Consider the following 19,668-nt stretch of genomic DNA (forward strand, 5'->3'; position numbering starts at 1 on the left):
TTTCTCAACTCAGATGTCCTGGGTCTGAGATTTGTCTGCCAGGAATCTTGCCTCTTAAAGGATGCAGTAAAGAGCTGTGAATATTAAGGGCATAATCTCTGGAATCAGAAAAATTGACCTCTATCATTTAAAAAACTATTGTGCCTCAAATATAGTTATATCTAAATATACCTTTAATAGGTTATATTACATATAACAATACATTAATAAAAATATAAAATACAAACTATGTGACATTTCGAGGGAGAAAGTCACTTTAGAGAAAGTTTAGATTTTGTCTCTAAACTTCAGTTGCGGGGTATCACTTAACTCATACAACTGTGATGAAGTTCATAGGAGATACAGTTGTCTTTTGGCTCCTGGGGGAGATTCGTTCTAGGACTCCCTTTGGATATCAGAAGTCGGTGGATGCTCAAGTCCCTTATAAAAAAATGACATAATACTGTCGGCCCTCAGTATACATGGTACCCAGGTGACAAGGGCCGACTGTAATTAATGTAAAATGTTTAGCATTCTGCCTGTGGTAAACAAAAATATCTTCAGGGACATACAACTAATAAACACCAGATTCACTCTTTTGTGGCTGTGTTGCACGGCTTGTGAGATCTTAGTTCCCTGACCAAGGACTGAACCTGTTCCCTCCGCAGTCAAAGTGCGGAATCCTAATCACTGGACCACCAGGGAATTCCCCAGATTCACTCTGATGCTCTTAAAATGCATAGTTACAAAAATTAAATGCAAGTTGCAAATGAGTTAGGCCTAAAGGCAGGCCAACCTAAAAAAATATTCTGCATTTCACTGACTCTAAAATGCCAATTATGGTAAGGTACCGCAGTATTGTATGTATCCTAAAAGAGAAATTTGCCAATTCAACTGTGACAAACCATCTACTGCAAGACATCTCCTGATTTCAGAGATAATGAAATGTGAAAAAAAATTTTTTTGTGTGTCTAAGATTGGTAAAATTCATTAAAGTTACACAGTTGAGAGTTAGGATATTAAACACCATGAAAACAATCATTTTGAAGACAAGATTAAGTCACACAATTAGAATTAAATTGCTTGCTTTCTTAAAGTACTGTTCCATGCTTATCTCCACTACAAATTTCACCTAGCTCCCACCTGTCACTTCCTCAGAGAAAAGTTCCTTGAACACTGAGACTAGAATGGATCCCTTTGTTGCACAGTCCCACTGCACTTAGTACTTCCTCATAGTACTCATTGTATTGCTCAATACTAATCTTCTCTGGTTGATTTCAAGTTCAATAAAGACTATTTTGTTCAGTGCAATATACCAAGTGGAAGGGTTGCAAAATCAAAACCACACAAACAAGAAAGGAAATATAAGCAAGTAAGGTGGTCAGTGTAATATTTTCCCTCATTATTTTTCACAGCAGCATTATATATTACTGACAATTTAAAAATAAACTCATTTAAGTGCCTTCTTAGCACAGTAGGCAGCACGTCAGTCTCATAAGAATAAACCCATTTAAAATTTTAGGCTTTGGGACTTCCCTGGTGGCGCAGTGGTTAAGAATCTACCTGCCAATGCAGGGGACACGGGTTTGAGCCCTGGTCGAGGAAGATCCCACATGCCGTGGAGCAACTAAGCCCGTGTGCCACAACTACCGAGCCTGAGCTCTAGAGTCCACAAGCTGCAACTACTGAGGCTCACGTGCCACAACTACTGAAGCCCACGCATCTAGAGCCCGTGCTCCCAACAAGAGAAGCCACCACAAGGAGAAGTCCGTGCACTGCAACGAAGAGTAGCCCCCGCTCGCCCCAACTAGAGAAAGCCCGTGTGCAGCAACGAAGACTCAATGCAGCCAAAAATTAATAAATAAAATAAAATAAAATAAAATTTTAGGTTTTATTTCATTTCATTAAGATAACACAGATCTTTTTGTTTCTTTGCTTCACAGTGGCACCTGAAATTATCTACACACTTTGTTCACACAAATAAACATACTGTCACATGTTTCCTGAGACATATAGCCTTATAGGTCTATCTCTTCTCCCTATCCCAACCAAACTGTTTCATTCCTCTTCCTTCTTTCCTTCCTTCTTCCTAAAGGGAACCACTATATTGAAACTGGTGTGTATTTGTCCCATCTATGTTTTTATGGTTTGTTTTTTTCTGTTTTTTTTTAACATCTTTATTGAAGTAAAATTGCTTTACAATGGTGTGTTAGTTTCTGCTTTATAACAAAATGAATCAGCTATACATATACATATACACCCATATCTCCTCCCTCTTGCGTCTCCCTCCCACCCTCCCTATACCACCCCTCTAGGTGGTCACAAAGCACCGCCATCTATGTTTTAATAATTTTACTGCATTTGTATGTATCCAGTATATACTTAAAAAACAAAATTCACATAAGTAGTAACATAACCTTTTGCTATTTGATCATCCCCCCAACATTGTTTTCAATAATAATCCATGTTGATATATGTAGACCTGGTTCATTCATTTAACTGTTACATAGTATACCACAATATAACAATTTATGTACTCACTCCAATGTTTACTTATTCTGTTATTGACAGGAATCAGGCTGTTTCCAATTTTCTGCTATTACAAATAATGTCTCAGTTTTTGCAAGATACCTCTATGGTATATTAAGGTTTTAAGACATGTTCAATTTCATCTTTACTAGATATTGAAAACTGCCTCTAAAGTAGTTGTATCAAATCATACACCTATAAACAGTGCATGATAGTTCCTTATACTTTATCCTCACCAACATTTGATATAAGACTTAAATTTTTATAAATCTGATAGGTGTGAAACGGTACTGATTTCACTTGCATTTTCCTGATTACTAATGAATTTGAGAATCTGATTTTCTATTGGCCATCTGTGTTTCCTCTTTTGTGAATTACCTATTTTTTTTTTTTTACTGATTGCCTTATATCCCATAAAGCTCTTGGTTATATATGCTGTAAATATTCTTCTAGCATTTTAACTTTGTTTATGTATTTATAAGTTTTAAACTTTGACAGAGCCAAGCTTATCAGTATTTTCTATTATGATTTATACATTTTACATTTTGTTCAATATTAGAGATATTCTCTTACTTTTTCTCTGAATGAATCTTATCTTACTTTTTATTTTGGCCGCACCACACGGCATACAGGATTTTAGTTCCCCGACCCGGGACGGAACCTGCGCACCCTGCATTGGAAGCATGGAGTCTTAACCACTGGACCGCCAGGGAAGTCCCTGATAGAATTTTAAAGTTTTGCTTGACAAATTTTAGATTACAATCTACTTAGAAATAAATTTGGGATATGATGTGAGATGGGTCTAATTATTTTTTTCATATAGTTAACAACTGCATAAACACCATTTATTAAACATTTTACTCTTTCCTCAGTGATTTGAAATGCCAACTTAATATCAACAAAGTTTCCATACCCCCCCCCACACACAGAGCTTATTTCTAGGCTTTATATTCTGCTTCATTAATCTGTCTGTCCCTGCAGTTTAAAAAGTGTGCTAAAATTGTTACAGTTTTAACATAAGGAGGGCAACTCCTCCTTCTTTACTCTTCTTTAAAATTATATTGATTTTTCATCATCACTTATTTTTTCCATATAAATCTTAATATTGACTTATCAAGTTTCACTATATACCTGATTGAGATTTTACTTGAAATTGCATTTACAGATTAATTTTGGGAGAATTGACATCTTATCAAACAGTCTTCTCAATAAGCCTAATATATTTCTTTCATTCAGATCTTCACTTACATCTTTCAATAAAGTTTTATATTTTAGAGACCTCTCAGAAATCTTTTATTCCTGTGTATCCCCTTTTCAACCCAAACTCTCAATGTCATCACATTTTCTAAAGCTCAGTTAAGACATCATTTACTTCTACAAATATTTTTCTAACTTTCCAGGCTCAATTAGATACTCCTCCTCCATGTTCTTGGTTTTATTTATTCATTCCTTGCTTAGTATGACCAAGAGTTGTGCCAGGCATGGAGGTAGACTGGTGAATAAGATGGACAGTCCCTAGCTTCATGGAGCTTTCATTCTAACAGGAGACAAAGAATAATAAACACTTATAATTCAAGGTGACACATGGTATTACAGGGGAAGTATACTGTACTATGGGAATACATAAGAGAAATACCTAACTCAGACTTGGGGGAATGGCTGGATGGGGGGCAAGAAGGGTGTCAAATACTGCTTCTCAAGGAAGTAACATGTAGACTGAAACCTGTAAGAAGAACAGAAGTTAGCAAACACAATAGTGACTAAATATCATAGTACTGACATCCTTGTCTTACTCTTGATTTTACTGGAAAAGCTCTGCTGCTTAACTGTAAAATCTACTCTCTGAATATGTTTCCTCCCTTGGCTTCCTTGACACCATTTCTTGGCTCTCATACTGCCTGTGATAATCATTAACTGCTCACTGGTTCCTCTTCCTTCCTTAAATGCTAGTATTCTCCATGGCTCTATCCTTTTCATTCCTGTTTTCAATCTAAATACTATTTCTAAAGTTTTTCCATTTTCAGAGTTTCAAATATGGATTTATATACTAAGGAGTCCCAAAACTTTTACTTTTAGCTCACATCACTACAGATTTTCACGTCTGCATTTCCAACTACATACTACATGACTCTGTCCTTACGTTCCATAGAATCCTCAAGCTATAGACATATTTACATTTGACATATTTATACATGGTATATACTGCCAGCTAACCAGCAACAGCAGACCTACCTCCCATATTCAGTATTATCACTCATACCTGGTATGAATGAGTCACTATTCTGAATGTATGTTGGTGAGCATGCCCTTCTTGAAAGCTAGTTTATAAAAGCCAGCACAGTTAGCTAGCACAGTCACTGAAGGTTTGGGAATATGAAGGTTGTTTCAAAGACTGAATAATCATAAAATTCTGTAGTATAGGGTTTTGTTTTTTTATTTTTAATATGTCAATTTGGCTAGGCTACTACTTGTCAGTTATTCAATCAAACACTAATCTAGGTATTGCTGTGAAGATATTTTATAGATGTAATTAAAGGGATATTATCCTGGATAATCTGAGTTGGCCTCATTCAGTCAGTTGAAAGGCCTTAAAAATGGGGCTGAGGTATCCCCAAGAGAGAGAAGAAATTCTACCTATGGACAGCAGCTACAGCCCATACCCGTGTGTTCTAGCCTGCCCTTCCTGATAGCCTACTTGATTTCAAGTCTGACTTCAGACTTGACTAGCTAGCCCCTACAACTGTGTAAGCCCAATCGCTCTCTCTCTCTATGTGTCTCCTACCGGTTCTGCTTCTCTGGCTGAACCTAATACACTAAGATTGTAGCTTTACTTCCAAAAACCAATTCCTTCAAAAACCTAGTAAACCTACTGGTCTATTCATTTCCAATCAGTTCCATGTACCAGTAACTATACCCAAAGTTTTTTTCTGGACATGGTTTTTAAACCTAGTTTTTCAACTTAATCTTTGTAATATGTTCCTTCCTCTCCATCCCACATTAGACCATCACCATCTCTTACCTGAACTAGTGATTGAAAAAGCCTCCTAACTGGTTTCTCAGATTAGTTTTTTTCTCCTCTATCTATTCTCCACACTGCTGCCAGAGGTCTCTTTCTGGAAAACAAATATGATCATGTCACTATCCTTCTTAAAAACTTTTGAAGTCTTCCTACCTACAGGATAGAGGTAAATTTATTTTCTATTTCATTATTTTCTGTTTTTAACTCTTATTTCCTTCTATTTTTCTTTGCATTTAATTATGATATTTTTCTAACTTATTAAGATGAATGTATAGGTTATTGATGCTTTTCTTCTTTTCTAATAGGCATTTAATTTAAGATTTTAAATTCTCTCTAAGCATTGCTTTAGCTAATCATACCAATTCTGATATGTACTATTTTCAATACTCTTCAGTTCAAAATATTTAAAATTTGTGATTTCTTCAACCAATGGGTTATTTAGAAATTATTTTTTAGTAATATCCAAAGCTGAACTTTAAGTTCCCATAGGAAAATAGCAGCAATTTATTTCCAAAATTTCCCACTTTCCTCCTAGAACTCAATACAGAGCAACAAAGATAATGTAAAAAAGAGAGAAAAGAAAAGGAAAAAAACCCCTACATCTTCAATGAACCTAGGAGACAATAAAAACCTGAAAATGCCAAATTGTAAGTAAATATGGCCCAAAGTACTTGGGACTAGTAGAACCTATGCAAGGGAGAAAGACATGAAAGATGAAAGAAAGCCTAGTGGGGCAAGAGTAAATTTTCACTCTAGAGAGAGAGGGTCCTATTCTAAGTGGGAACTGCAATGTTTAGTTCTGAGATTGAATGGGGGAAATCTCAGAAGGAAGTAGAGAAAGGAGGTGTAGAAAGTGTCATGAGAGTGAGTAGAGGGTGAACTAGAAGTGACAGATCCCAGATAGGATTACCCTTTTAAAACCAAGGCTTGCATTTTTCCTCTATGATGTCAAACTTGGAGAAAAGTTAAAAGAATAGTACAATGAACTACCATGTACCCTTCAGAAATTCTCTAATTGCTAATGTTTGAGCAGGCACTTTAAAAGGCAGGAGCTGAATTCCCCTGTTAGCAGAAACTCCTTAAACATATATTACACAGAGGCAAAAGAGATGTGCTTTATTTTGACGAAAGAACCCATCAGAACAACAGAGGACAGAGGCCTTGAGCAGAGAAACCTGGAAAACCACCTTGCTCCTAATGTCCTGTCCCACCTCCCTCTCCCACTCCAGTCTCTTCTAATAGGTGGTTTGGGAAAACTCATCTCATTCAAATACAAATAACAAAAGTGATAAGTATCCATAAAAAAATACCATTTAAAACATGTAAAAAAGCAGCACAACGTCCCTGACAAAGAAAACTCAACAGAAAATACCACCACGAAGTAGATAAAAAATTATAACGCTACCTTTTAACATGAATTCAAAACTTCTTAATGCAGCTATGAAGAAAGATCTCAGAGCAGAAATTTAAGAGCTAAGGGGAAAGACAAACAGTTAAGAGAAGATGAAATAAGCACTGAGAACTCATGAAAGAAATGGAAGAAAAGGACTTTTTCAAATTCAAAAAATGAAAACTAAAATACAATGAGCAAATGGTAAAAATTATATCACAAAAGGCACAGTAAGGAGCAAGTAGGATGGAATTTTTTAAAAAAGAAAATAAAATAACAGATTAAAAAAAACAATAAAAGAGTTGAACCTACATTTTCAAAGAGAATTCCATGTTTTAAATAAAACTGACCCAAAATGCTCAACACTGAGAAAAAAATCTAATAAAATAATTGTAAAAAATATTTCCCCAACCAGACAAAAAAAGCAGGTCCCTTCTAGGGAAAAGAAAATCTGCTGACATCATATTTCTCTACTGAACATTCATTGTCAGAAGACAGTGGGAAAATACCTTTAAGAAACTCAAGAAAGTGTGATTCAGATAAACCATAATGGAAAAGAATATTTTTTTAAAAAGCATGTCTGTCTCTACGTGTAGAACTGAGTCACTTTGCTGTGCAGGCAGAGATTGCCACAACATGGAAATCAGCTATACTTCAATAAGAAAACATTGAATGAAAAAAAAGTGTGATTCAATCATTTTATGTCTAGCCAAGCAGTCCTTCAGGAATAAGGCTATAGACAAATGGTTTTCAATATGCAAAAACTCAGCTCTTACTCATATGAGCCCTTCCTGAAGTAACAACTTGAGGACAAACTGCAACCAAGAGATGACAGGAAAAATTTTAGCAAAAGGACTTGCAATTAGCACCAATACATATAATTGTAGATTTAAGATGAAAACGAATGAACATACAGGTGACAGAATGGAATGTAACTGTTAACATGCTCAAAAAACACTGGAACAGTAATATATACGAATAAATGAATAACAGGAAAATCATAAAAAGTAGCATAAACTCACTGATTGCATTTTACAGTAATAGACAGGAGTCAAAGTTGAAAGTCAAGTAGTATAAAATTTAAGCAAAATCATAACAACAATAAAATAATGCTATATTGGCTAAAACTAGTTAAAAAAGGAGAGGGAGGAAAGAAGGGAAGGAAAAGAATAAAGCTAATATAAATGTTACTCATTAAGGAAAGCAAAAGATACTGCTTTAAAGAGAGAGAAAGATGAGTATTATATGAAGGTATGAAGGTAACCACTGATGAGAAAAAAAAAAAACTTTCCTAATAACAGAACTAGCATTTAAAAAGCACAGAAAACATACCACATGGATTATAATCCTTTTGTTAGACAATGCAGATTTTTGGCCCAAAAGTACAAAAAAGTTACTTTATCATTGTAAAGGGTATAAATCACAATGAAGAATACAGATGGGTATACATATGCTCCCAATACTATAGCAGCAACATCATGAAAGTGGAAATATAAGAAGAAATAGAAACACAATAGGAAATTTAAATTTATTTCTCCCATTCTGAGACAAGTAAACAAAAATAAATAAGGAAATAGATGATCTAAACAACATAATCAAAATTGAAGTGCTGATGGATATTAATTTAACTCTATCCTAAAAAATGATTATATCTTATTTTCAAATAGCTATTGAACTTTCATTCACAAAATCTGACCATATATTAGGTTACTAAAAAAAAAAAAAACCGTCAATAAATTCTAAAAATAGAAATACAAACCACATTCTCTGATTAACAGCACAATGAAACTAGAAATTTATAACACAATCAGAAAATAAAAAGATCTTCAATATGAAAATTTAAAAAGTCTCTCAAACAACATTTGGATAATATGGGAAATACAAATGAAATCTGTGGTGTTTTGAGAAAATAATATAATAAAAAACTAGATATTAGAAGCTTTGGAACATAGCTAAAACAGTGATAAGAAGAAAAATAACTGGTTTTTTTTGGGTTTCTGTTTGTTTTTATCTTTGGCCACACCACACGGCCTGCAGGATCTTAGTTTCCTGACCAGGGATCGAACCCATGCCCTCAGCAGTGAAAGTGCGGAGTCCCAACCATTGGACCACCAGGGAATTCCCGAAATAATTTTTTAATAAGAAAAAATGAAATTAAATGAGTTACTAATATAGTTCAAAAAGTAAGGAAAGGGGCTTCCCTGGTGGCACAGTGGTTGAAAATCTGCCTGCCAATGCAGGGGACACGGGTTCGAGCCCTGGTCTGGGAAGATCCCACATGCCGCGGAGCAACTGGGCCCGTGAGCCACAATTACTGAGCCTGCGCGTCTGGAGCCTGTGCTCCGCAACAAGAGAGGCCGCGATAGTGAGAGGCCCGCGCGCTGCGATGAAGAGCGGCCCCCGCTTGCCACAACTATAGAAAGCCCTCGCACAGAAGCGAAGACCCAACACAACCATAAATAAAGAAAGAAAATAAATTTTTTTAAAAAAGTAAGGAAAAACAACTAAATTAACTGAAGAAAAGTGGAGGAAAAAATTTATAAAGCTAAAAAGAGAAATTAAGGAGTCAGAAAACAGAAAGCCAGAAAACTAAGAAAAAAATTCAAAAGCTCTTTGGTGGGGGGAGGCGGTGGGGGGAGGTGGGGAGAAACTACTAGTTGATTAAACTACCTCTCCTAATTAAGAGTAAAAAGGAAAAAGCACAAATATAAAAAAGAAACTATGGGGATAAACCACAGAAGTAGACAAAACTAAAAAAAAAAAAAAGGAACTACTTAGTAAAGATACGTTAGATATAGATAAAATATATATTTTTAGTAAGATATAAGCTACCAAAACTGAATCCAGAGAGTCTAAACAGACTGATTTTTCACAAAATAAATGAAAGATTTAAAAGAGCTACCCACCAAACAAAACAAAACACACCAGGCCACAAGATTTTACAGGGGAATTCTACCAAATCTTAAAAGAGCTGATAATTTCAATACTATTTAAAAACTGTTGTACATTTTAGAAAATGGGAAACTTCTAAATTCTTTATGAAATAAAATATTAATACCAAAACTTGAAAAAGACTGCACAAAAAAGAGAAGATTGCAGATAAGATCAATCTTACTTTTTTGCAATTTGATTAAAAAGGTAAAGCATTAACTAACAGATTCCAGCGTCACATTAAAATAATCCAAAAATACAAGTTTAGTTCAGTGTTTGTTAAAAAAGAAGAGAAATATCATACCATCAGCTCCATAGCCACTAAAAGACATCTGACAAAATTCAACAACCATTCTTGATTAAAAGTACTCAATAAAATAGGAACCAACAGATGCTCCTAAACATATATATACATATATGTATTTAATGCAGAAACACTGGAAGCATTCCTTCTAAACTAAGGAATAAAAAGAGGATGCCCACTACTCTCTAATGGTTAACACTGTCCTATCTAATTAGTCAATATAATCTGATAAAAAATATTAGAGGTATAAAAATCCAAAGGAAGATGTAAACCTATCACCATCATAGATGAAATGATTATAACCTAGACACTGCAAGGAAATCATTGAAAAGTTAATGGAATTCAATAAGGCAGAGAGAAAAAAGTTACTATACAGAAATTAAATGCCTTCATGTACATAAACAATAACCAGTAAGAATCTATAAACCCATTTAATAGGGAAAAAAGAGAGAGAGGACATATCCAGGAATGATAATAAGAAATGTGCAAATTTTATGTGAGGAAAACTTTAAAACACTCCTGAAGCAAACAAAAGTAATCCTGAACAAATGGAAAGGCACAGTGTTTTCTTGGATAGAAAGACTCACTATCTTAAGACTCAGTAACTTAATTAAAAAATATAATGAGGTCACAGTAAAAGTAACAGTCCATCCTCCCATAACCACTAGTTCTGACAAGGTATTTCTAAAGCTTATATAGTGAGATAAGTAAGAATGGCCTAGAAATCCTGAAGAGAAAAATGAGACTAGCCCTAGAAGATATTAAAAGTTATGAAAGAAAGGACTGACTGAAACACACAGCCCCACCAAAAGACAAATTTCTACGTGACAAAAAGCAAAAACAAGACCACACCAAGGATCAAAAGACAAATAACAACCTAGGGATAATATTTGCAATTCATATCACAAAGGGCTAATCTCCTTGATTTCAGAAAGCTCTCTCAGTAAATAAGACCAAAAATCCAACAGAAAAAAAGGAGCAAAGGACATAAAGAAATAAGGTGGCCCCTACATATGTGAAAAGATGGTCCAATGCAAAATAATAGTACATAAGGAAACTATTTCTTGTAAATCTGATGGACAAAAATCTAGAGTTTGACACCTCTAGTGGCAAAGGTATAGGGAAACAGGTAGTCTCATTTACTGATGCAAAATATTTACAATGTCAGTGGAGGGCAATCTGGCAGTAACAATCAAAATTACAAATATATTGACCCATCAATTTCACCTCCTGGAATCTATCTGAAAAATACAAATATATGAATGATGTTCTGAAATGGAAAATAATTTAAAACAGCCCTAGTCTTCCCTGGTGGCGCAGTGGTTGAGAGTCCGCCTGCCGATGCAGGGGACATGGATTCGTGCCCCGGTCTGGGAAGATCCCATATGCCGTGGAGTGGCTGGGCCCGTGAGCCATGGCCGCTGAGCCTGCGCGTCCAGAGCCTGTGCTCCGCAACGGGAGAGGCCACAACAGCGAGAGGCCCGCGTACCGCAAAACAAAACAAAACAAAACAAAAAAAACCAAAAAAACCCCAGCCCTAGTATACAGCTAAAGATGACTTTAAAAATACATCATCTCGACGTATCCCCACAATGGAGCTGAAAATAATGACAAAACTATGTACTGATCTGGAAAGACCCAGGGATCCTTGGAGGAATGGCTGATTCCAGGTATAGAGGAGGAAATACAGGATGAATCTGGAAAATTCTGCTGTGTCAGAAAGAAAGCTATCAAAGACAATGAATTATCAACAGGACAATGTGATTTTCCACATAAGAATTCAACCTAATGTAAAAGGAATAACAGAATTAGAAAAAATACCAGTTGGTAATCCCTAGTGAAATAAATGACTCAGGTAACAATGATCAACGAATGGAATATCAGTGACTGAAAGATTGATTGGGAAATTTACAATGGAGAGATCAGGCCTACTGATCTCTGAACGTACTAAGCAATCTTAGTACCACTAAAGTTGGGACCACTATATACTATATGCCTCCTAATATGATACAATACAGAGCATTTATGAATCAGAATTGAATCGAGCTTACAGGGCCAACTTTCATTTTCAGGAAATATAGGGGATAGAGGAAGAAGACAATGACACCACAAGAAAACAAAAGACAAATCCAGATTTTTGGATATTCTACAGGAACAGTGAAAGTTTCTACAACAAGTCAATGACATAAAAAAGGAAAAAACAAAACAAAACTAGAGGGAAGGAAATGGGACTACTACATTTTTAAAAGGCATAATAGCCAAATGTGATGTGTGGATCTTGTTTAGATCCTGATTAGAACCAACCAACTATAGAAAGATATATTTGAGACTATCAGGGAAATCTGATTATGGACAGGGAATTAGAAACTACAAATAAATGATTAAATTTTTTACATATGATAGTGGCATTGTGACTGTGTAAGAAAACATCCATATTTTTAGAGGTGCACACTGTAGTAGGGAAAAAATAACATGCTGTATGGGATTTGATTTAAAATTACTACAGTAGAGGAAGAAATGTACATAGTTTAAGCAAAGGCAGAAAAATCCTGACAGTCTGGATATTGGCTACCTAGGCAGCAGTTTATCATACTAGTCTCTCTACTTTTATATATACTTAAAATATTCTTAAAAAAAAAAACACCTAAAAATGAGAATGCAATTAGCACCACATTAAACATCAGTAGTAGGCACAATCTAAGGGTCACCAAGACCAACAGACTTCTCTTCCTTTAAAATATGTATTTCATAATGAAATACTGACTTATATAATTGTTAAGGACAAAAATGAGTTATAATTGCTCCGATGATCATGTCAAGGCTTTTACATTTGCTTTCATTTGCTTACTTCATGTTTAGTAGCATTCCAGGAAAAGTTCTATACAAAGGATTTCTAAATGAAATGTAATAAAAAATAAAGTTTTTTCCAGTTTGTCTTAATATATGTCCAAATATTAATTCAAGACACCAGTACATATAATTACATATAAAATGTACATATATACAGACACACACACACAGGCCATATAGAAATCAACTACCCAACACAGAATATGGTTTTAATTCCCTTACCATCAATATTAAGCATCATTTTCCACATGGCAGGCCGAACAGACTGATGGAATCCAAACCAAACTTCCCTGCCCCCTCCCAGAGGGTGGTCATATCCTTCTGGAGCTGAGAAAAAGGAACGCCCCACAGGCGTATATCTACAAAAATTAAAATGGCATGGTCAATCTTTTCCTTCCCATTGAGTATTTAAATCTGCAGAACAGGTGAGTCTAGAGTATATAATCTTAACTTATCATAATAATGCCTCTCATTATGAATATATGAAACTAAACATTTTCCAAATTTGTGAAAGCAAAAAGCAACCACTCAAAATGAAAAAACACCATCCCTCACTGAAATTCTCTATACTTAAAACTAATGTTTGAATAAGATTAAATTTTATTTAAAATAGTTTAAAAAAATAGTTCTAACCTTAGAAAATGCTAAAGAATAAATAATTATTGATCAAAAAGCTACTTCTATAAATGTTGTTTGTAGGACATAATATTTTTCTTTAAAAAGACACACTGATCCGGGCCTCCCTGGTGGCGCAGTGGTTGAGAGTCCGCCTGCCGATGCAGGGGATACGGGTTCGTGCCCCGGTCTGGGAGGATCCCATATGCCGCGGAGAGGCTGGGCCCGTGAGCCATGGCCGCTGGGCCTGCGCATCCGGAGCCTGTGCTCCGCAACGGGAGAGGCCACAACAGTGAGAGGCCCGCGTACCGCAAAAAGAAAAAAAAAAAAAAAAAAGACACACTGATCCTATACATATACACATAGATACACATACACATGTGAGATGCTAGTGTGATTAAAAAAGTAACAATTTCAACACACTTTGATACTGCTATACAAACAATGAAATTACCTTTAAAACACGGTGATTTAACTAAAATACTAAAACCGATAATGTATCAGTTAGTCAAGATTTATAGCTCCTAAGAAAAAGGGTTAGACATTTTTTTCTGAAAAAAATAGCTATGCTAATGATGTGCATTTACTTTCACAAGTCAGAGAATTTTATGTAACATACTTCTCTCAATGAATTTGTATGCATGCTATTCTTCAACTGAGATAATCAAAATATACAACATCTGAAGGTTAACCAAAGGAAGACTGCACAACCTACTTTTGGGAAGAAAGCTTTCATACTTAAAATCTAAAGAAGAAAAAAAAGCCAGAAGCACCCACTTCATGGAGGGCAGATGTCGTAGCACCACATCAACGGCATGGACAGGATTAGTGCTGATTGGCTTGTCTAATTCCAGTGGCTCTGGCAAGGTCCGTCCTGTCAGTACTTCATGTAGTAGGTGCCAACTCACCCGAGAGACAAATTTGATTGACACCTTGAAAGGCCGATCTTTTCCACCTTCCCCAGGTAAAGTAACATCTAAATCTACCTGTTGATGGGAAAAGAGTCAACTGGTAAAAGTTTTAAAAGATAAATACAATAATTTTTAACTGATACAAATATTTAAGAGAAAACAAGGCAAATATAAAAAAAAACAATCTCAATGTGAAATCAATAGACTAAAATGTAAATAAGTTATTTATGCCAGCATTCTTTGTCATTGCAAAATATGGAAATTACCTAAATGACCATTTAGGCAGATATAAAAAAAAAGGTAACGGAACTGCTATGGAATAATTTCCAAGCTACACTGTTAATGTGAAAAAAAGCAAGTACAAAAGATTACAAATAGTATGCCATATTTTATGTGAGAAAGGGGGAAATGGAAAAATATTCATATATCTGCTTATTTTTGTAAAAAGAAACACAGAAAGCATGAATCAGAAACAACAAAAAAAAGGAGTTACTTTCAAAGGATATGAAAGAACAGATTGGAAGAAATAAAGGAGGGATTAACAATTCTGAGTATACTTTTCAGCTTAGTTTTGACTTTTGTAAGCATGTTAAATTAAATTCTATAACATTAAAAAAAATTAAAATAAGATCAACAAGGATGGAGAGAAAAAACTAAAACTGAAAAGATACAAAATCAAATGAAACCAAATGCATTTCAAACAAATAACATAGCCAGATTGAAAGAATATTTTTTAAAAAATAAAAAAAAAAAGAAAGAAAAGAAAACACTAATTCAGGTAACTCCTGAACATAATATATTGACTACTCTTGGTTACGCGTGTGGAGGAGGGGTGGGTGGGAAAGAACTGCATACAAAATAAAACCTTAAACTCTTACTACTATGTTTGTTTTCTGTAGTGATATAGTGTAGTAATTCAGAAACTATTTTATATGTACTGTAGGACTGAACAAATAAGTAAAAGTGGTAATACTTTGGAGAGTCAGGGGTTTAAGGGAGAAGGAAGACACAAATATGCAATGTAGGGAGTAAAGGAAGAATCCTTTTGGGATAGACTAGAACTGGAAGAATCAGTCTGAATTCATGATTTCCAATAAACATATTGTATGATATTGCATACAATAAGTGGTACTTGCAGGATACATATGTTAGGTATATTATATGAATGTAATATTTATTATCTGTTTTGTTTATCTATTTACTTATTTATGTATTTATATTTTCTATCTCTATCCATTGAAAGGGCTTATAAGCACATATACCCCAGCAGCAATGAGCACATCCAGTACCCAGAATTTGGTTTCTAAATTGTATTCCCTAACTAAAAGAAACCAGTGTACCTTTGAGATATGGCTGGTTGCAGGACTACAGCAGGGAAAACACAAGATGAACCTGGAACATCTTGTGCCCAAAAGTAAGGAAATACTCAAAAAAAAAAAAAAAAAGATGTGTCATGACAAAAGCACACAGGAACCAACTTAAAGGGGCTGCCACAGGCAAAATCTGGGACAATTTGGGCAAATAAGGATAAAGAACTAGAAGAGAAGAAAATGCGCTCCCTTACAGTAGAATAACAATGATTAATGTAGAAGGAATGACAGAATTAGAAAATCACCATTACTACATAATAATAAACCTTCCAAGCAAGAATCATCCATTACTAAAAAAGTCTAAAGAGAAACGGGATTCTTAAAAGTATCTCCCTTATAAAAATTAAAAACTTTGGTGCATCAAAGGGCACAATCAACATAGTGAAAAGGCAACCTATGGAATGTGAGAAAATATTCCAAAACATATATCCCATGAGAATACATAAAGAATTCCTAAAACTCAACAACAACAAAACCAAATAACCCAATTAAAAAATGGGCAAAGGAGTTGAATACACATTTCTCCAAAGAAGATACACAAAAGGCCCATAAGCATATGAAAAGATGCTCAACATCATTAGTCATTAGGTAAATGCAAATCAAACCCACAATGAGATATTACCTCACACCCAATAGGATGACAAATATCGAAAATTCAGAAAACAACAAATGTTGGCAAGGGTGTGAAGTATTTGGAACCCTTGCCCACCGTTTGTAGAAACATAAAATGGTACAGTCACTATGGAAAACAGTATGGTGGTTTCCAAAAACACTAAAAATACAATTATCATTTATATGATCCAGCAACTCCACTTCTAGGTATATACAGAAGAGAACTGAAAGTAGGCATTAGAAGAGAGATTTATACACCCATGTTGCATTATTTGCAGTAGCCAAAAGGTGTTCATCAGTGGGTGAATGGGTAAACAAAATGTGGTATATACATTCAATGGAACATTATTCAACCTTAAAAAGGAAAGAAATTGTGACACACGTGACAACATGAATGAACCTTGAGGACATTATGCTAAGTAAAATAATCCAGTCACAAAAGGACAAATACTGTATGGTTCCACTTATATGAGGTCCCTAGAGTAAATCTATGTTCAAATGGGAAAGCAACCCAAGTGTCCATCAACAGATGAATGGATAAGTAAAATGTAGTATATACATACGATGGAATACTATTCAGCCTTAAAAAGGGAGGAAATTCTGACACATGTCACCACATGGATTAACCTTGAGGATACTATGCTAAGTGAAATAAGCCAATCACAAGAGACAAAACACTATGATTCCACTTATATGAGGTACTAAGAGAGGTCAAATTCATAAAGACAGAAAGTAGAATGGTGGTTGCCAGGGCCTGAGGGGAGGGAAAATGGGGAGTTAAGTGTCTAATGTGTACAGAGTTACAGTTTTACAAGATGGAGATGGATGATGGTGATGGTTGTAAATGTACTTTGCCACTGAACCATACCTTAAAAATGGCTCAGATGATAAACTTTATGTTATGTGTATTTTACCACAATTAAAAAAAATACTATCTCCCTACAAAAGAAAGAAGAATAACTTGAAAGGAGAAACTTGGCAGATACCAATTTAACCAAGTGATCGAAGTTAACATCACCATTAATGAAACAAATACATATTATGTGCCTCCTGATACGATGCACTATTAAGGAAAGAACACTTATGTAATAATATTCCTGCCAAAAAAGCTTACTCAGGGGCTCCCTGGTGGTGCAGTGAGTGGTTGGGAGTCCGCCTGCTGATGCAGGGGACACGGGTTCGTGCCTCGGTCCAGGAAGATCCCACGTGCCGCGGAGCGGCTGGGCTTGTGAGCCATGGCCGCTGAGCCTGTGCATCCGGAGCCTGTGCTCCACAATGGGAGGGGCCGCAACAGTGAGAGGCCCACGTACCGCAAAAAAAAAAAAAAGGAGCTTACTTACTCAGAATCTAACCAAGAGGAAGCACCAGAAAAACACAGAGGGACATCCTACAAAATAACCTGCCTGTAATCTTCAACCATGTTAATGTCATAAAAGAAAAAAAAAAAAAAAAAAAGGCTGGGAAATTGTTCCAGAATAAAGAAGACTAAAAAGATGTAACATCTAAATACATTCACTAACCTGGATTGGATTCTGTACTAAAGGGAAAAAAAAATGCTGAAGGACATCATTGGAACAAATGACAAAACTGGAATAGGGGCAGATTAGACAAAAATATATCAATGTAAAATTTAGGAAAGTTGGTAACTGTACTATGGTTTTTATCCTTGCTCTTAGGAAAAACACATTAAAGGGCATAATGTATAAAACCTACTCTTGAATGGTTCAGGAAAAAATAAGTATGTATATGTATCTCTATATATAGCTGTCTCTATAGATACAAAGAAAGTAAAAGAGAAAGGAAAGAGAATGATAAAACAAATGTGGCAAACTTTGAGAACACTGATGAATCTGGGTATATATGAGTTCTCTGCATGATTCTTACAACTCCTCTTTGAGTTGGAAATTATTTCAAAATAAAAAGTTAAAATAGATAAATGATACATATATAGACTACAATAAAATGGCAATAAGTGCATTTAAAAGACATTGCAAAAGTACAGCTTTCTGATAAAGGAATGCATCTTACCCCTGTAGTTGCCACAGGAAGTGGATTGGCTGTGTAAAGGCTTCTTTTTCCATCATAAACTGGTCTACGGTCCCCAAATATAGTTACTTTAAAATGCTGAACCATTGAGTCAACCACCTCCCTAAAAAAGGGAAGAAATGCATTCATATAATCCTCTGCATCATGAAATACAAAAATCTTACCTAAAGTAATTTCTTACACTATTTAAAGCTGTCCAAATTCTAAAAGATAATCATACATGGTAAAGATTTTGCTTTCAGGACCATGGCTTAGGATACCAGAAAGATTGATTTCTGGGAAGGGATGATATGAATTTCACAAAAGACAGAGAAGAATGAATCCAGTGAATTACTTAATCATTTTGGGACACAGTTGACCTGCAAAATATTATCTTTATAAACTGATCCAAAATCCCTTTTACCATCTCTAAGCACTACCTGACACATTCACCTCTCTTTATCAAAGAATATGATGCTCTTTCCTTTGTGCTCAAAAAGCACCTAGTACATATATCTATTAGAACACTTACTTCACTGTATTATAATTATTATTACATACTTCACTTCTACTAGACTGTGAGATTTTTAAGAGCAATAAACACACCCGTATCCTGTACCCCCCCATTCCTCTACCCACCCATTCTTCCAATGGTATCTAGCCAGTAAGGATATTTTGAAACCTCCATTTTTTTACCCAGCAAACATTTTTATCCTATATACTTACATGGAATTATATTAAAGTTTTTTTAGACATTTTAAAAAATTTGCAGACTACAGAGAGAATAATACCAAATATCCACAAATCAATATTTATTTTTACGTAAACATAATTTGTAAAAGCAGTGGAAAGATATCTAGAAGGGTATGTATCAAACAGATACAGTGGTTAGTTACCTCTGGAGAAAGAAGTGAAGAGAAGAATGATTTTTTATTTTGTTTACACAATATAAACATATTACAATGACAGTATACTCACACAGTACTGGTATAATTTACAATACATTTAAAAGAATGGGAAAAAAATTCAATTCTAGCCCAGTGAAGTAGAAGAGAAAGGAGACAAAAAAGCATTTTCTGGAACAAAATAATTAAGCTGATTTGATACCCAGAGGAATTTTCCAAATGTTCAAA

General features: G+C 35.0%; 1 protein-coding gene across 4 annotated transcripts in view; it reads right to left on the reverse strand.

The window, feature by feature from the left end:
* The window catches only part of AGO3 (argonaute RISC catalytic component 3), a 115,205-nt gene that overhangs the window by 58,424 nt on the left and 37,113 nt on the right, over positions 1 to 19,668 (reverse strand). For 2 of the 4 annotated variants that reach the window (XM_081226660.1, XM_081226659.1), the window contains exons 3-5: positions 18,539 to 18,659; positions 14,395 to 14,603; positions 13,225 to 13,361 (exon numbers count right to left, since the gene is read on the reverse strand). In XM_081226660.1, the coding sequence (XP_081082786.1) occupies positions 13,225 to 13,361; positions 14,395 to 14,603; positions 18,539 to 18,659 (467 nt within the window). Of the gene's footprint in view, positions 1 to 4,149; positions 4,223 to 5,527; positions 5,603 to 13,224; positions 13,362 to 14,394; positions 14,604 to 18,538; positions 18,660 to 19,668 lie in introns of those variants that run through there. The other 2 variants (XM_081226662.1, XM_081226661.1) reach the window with 2 other exon arrangements.

Source organism: Mesoplodon bidens (assembly GCF_964165515.1).
Source record: "Mesoplodon bidens genome assembly, chromosome: 2".
NCBI lineage: Eukaryota > Metazoa > Chordata > Mammalia > Artiodactyla > Ziphiidae > Mesoplodon > Mesoplodon bidens.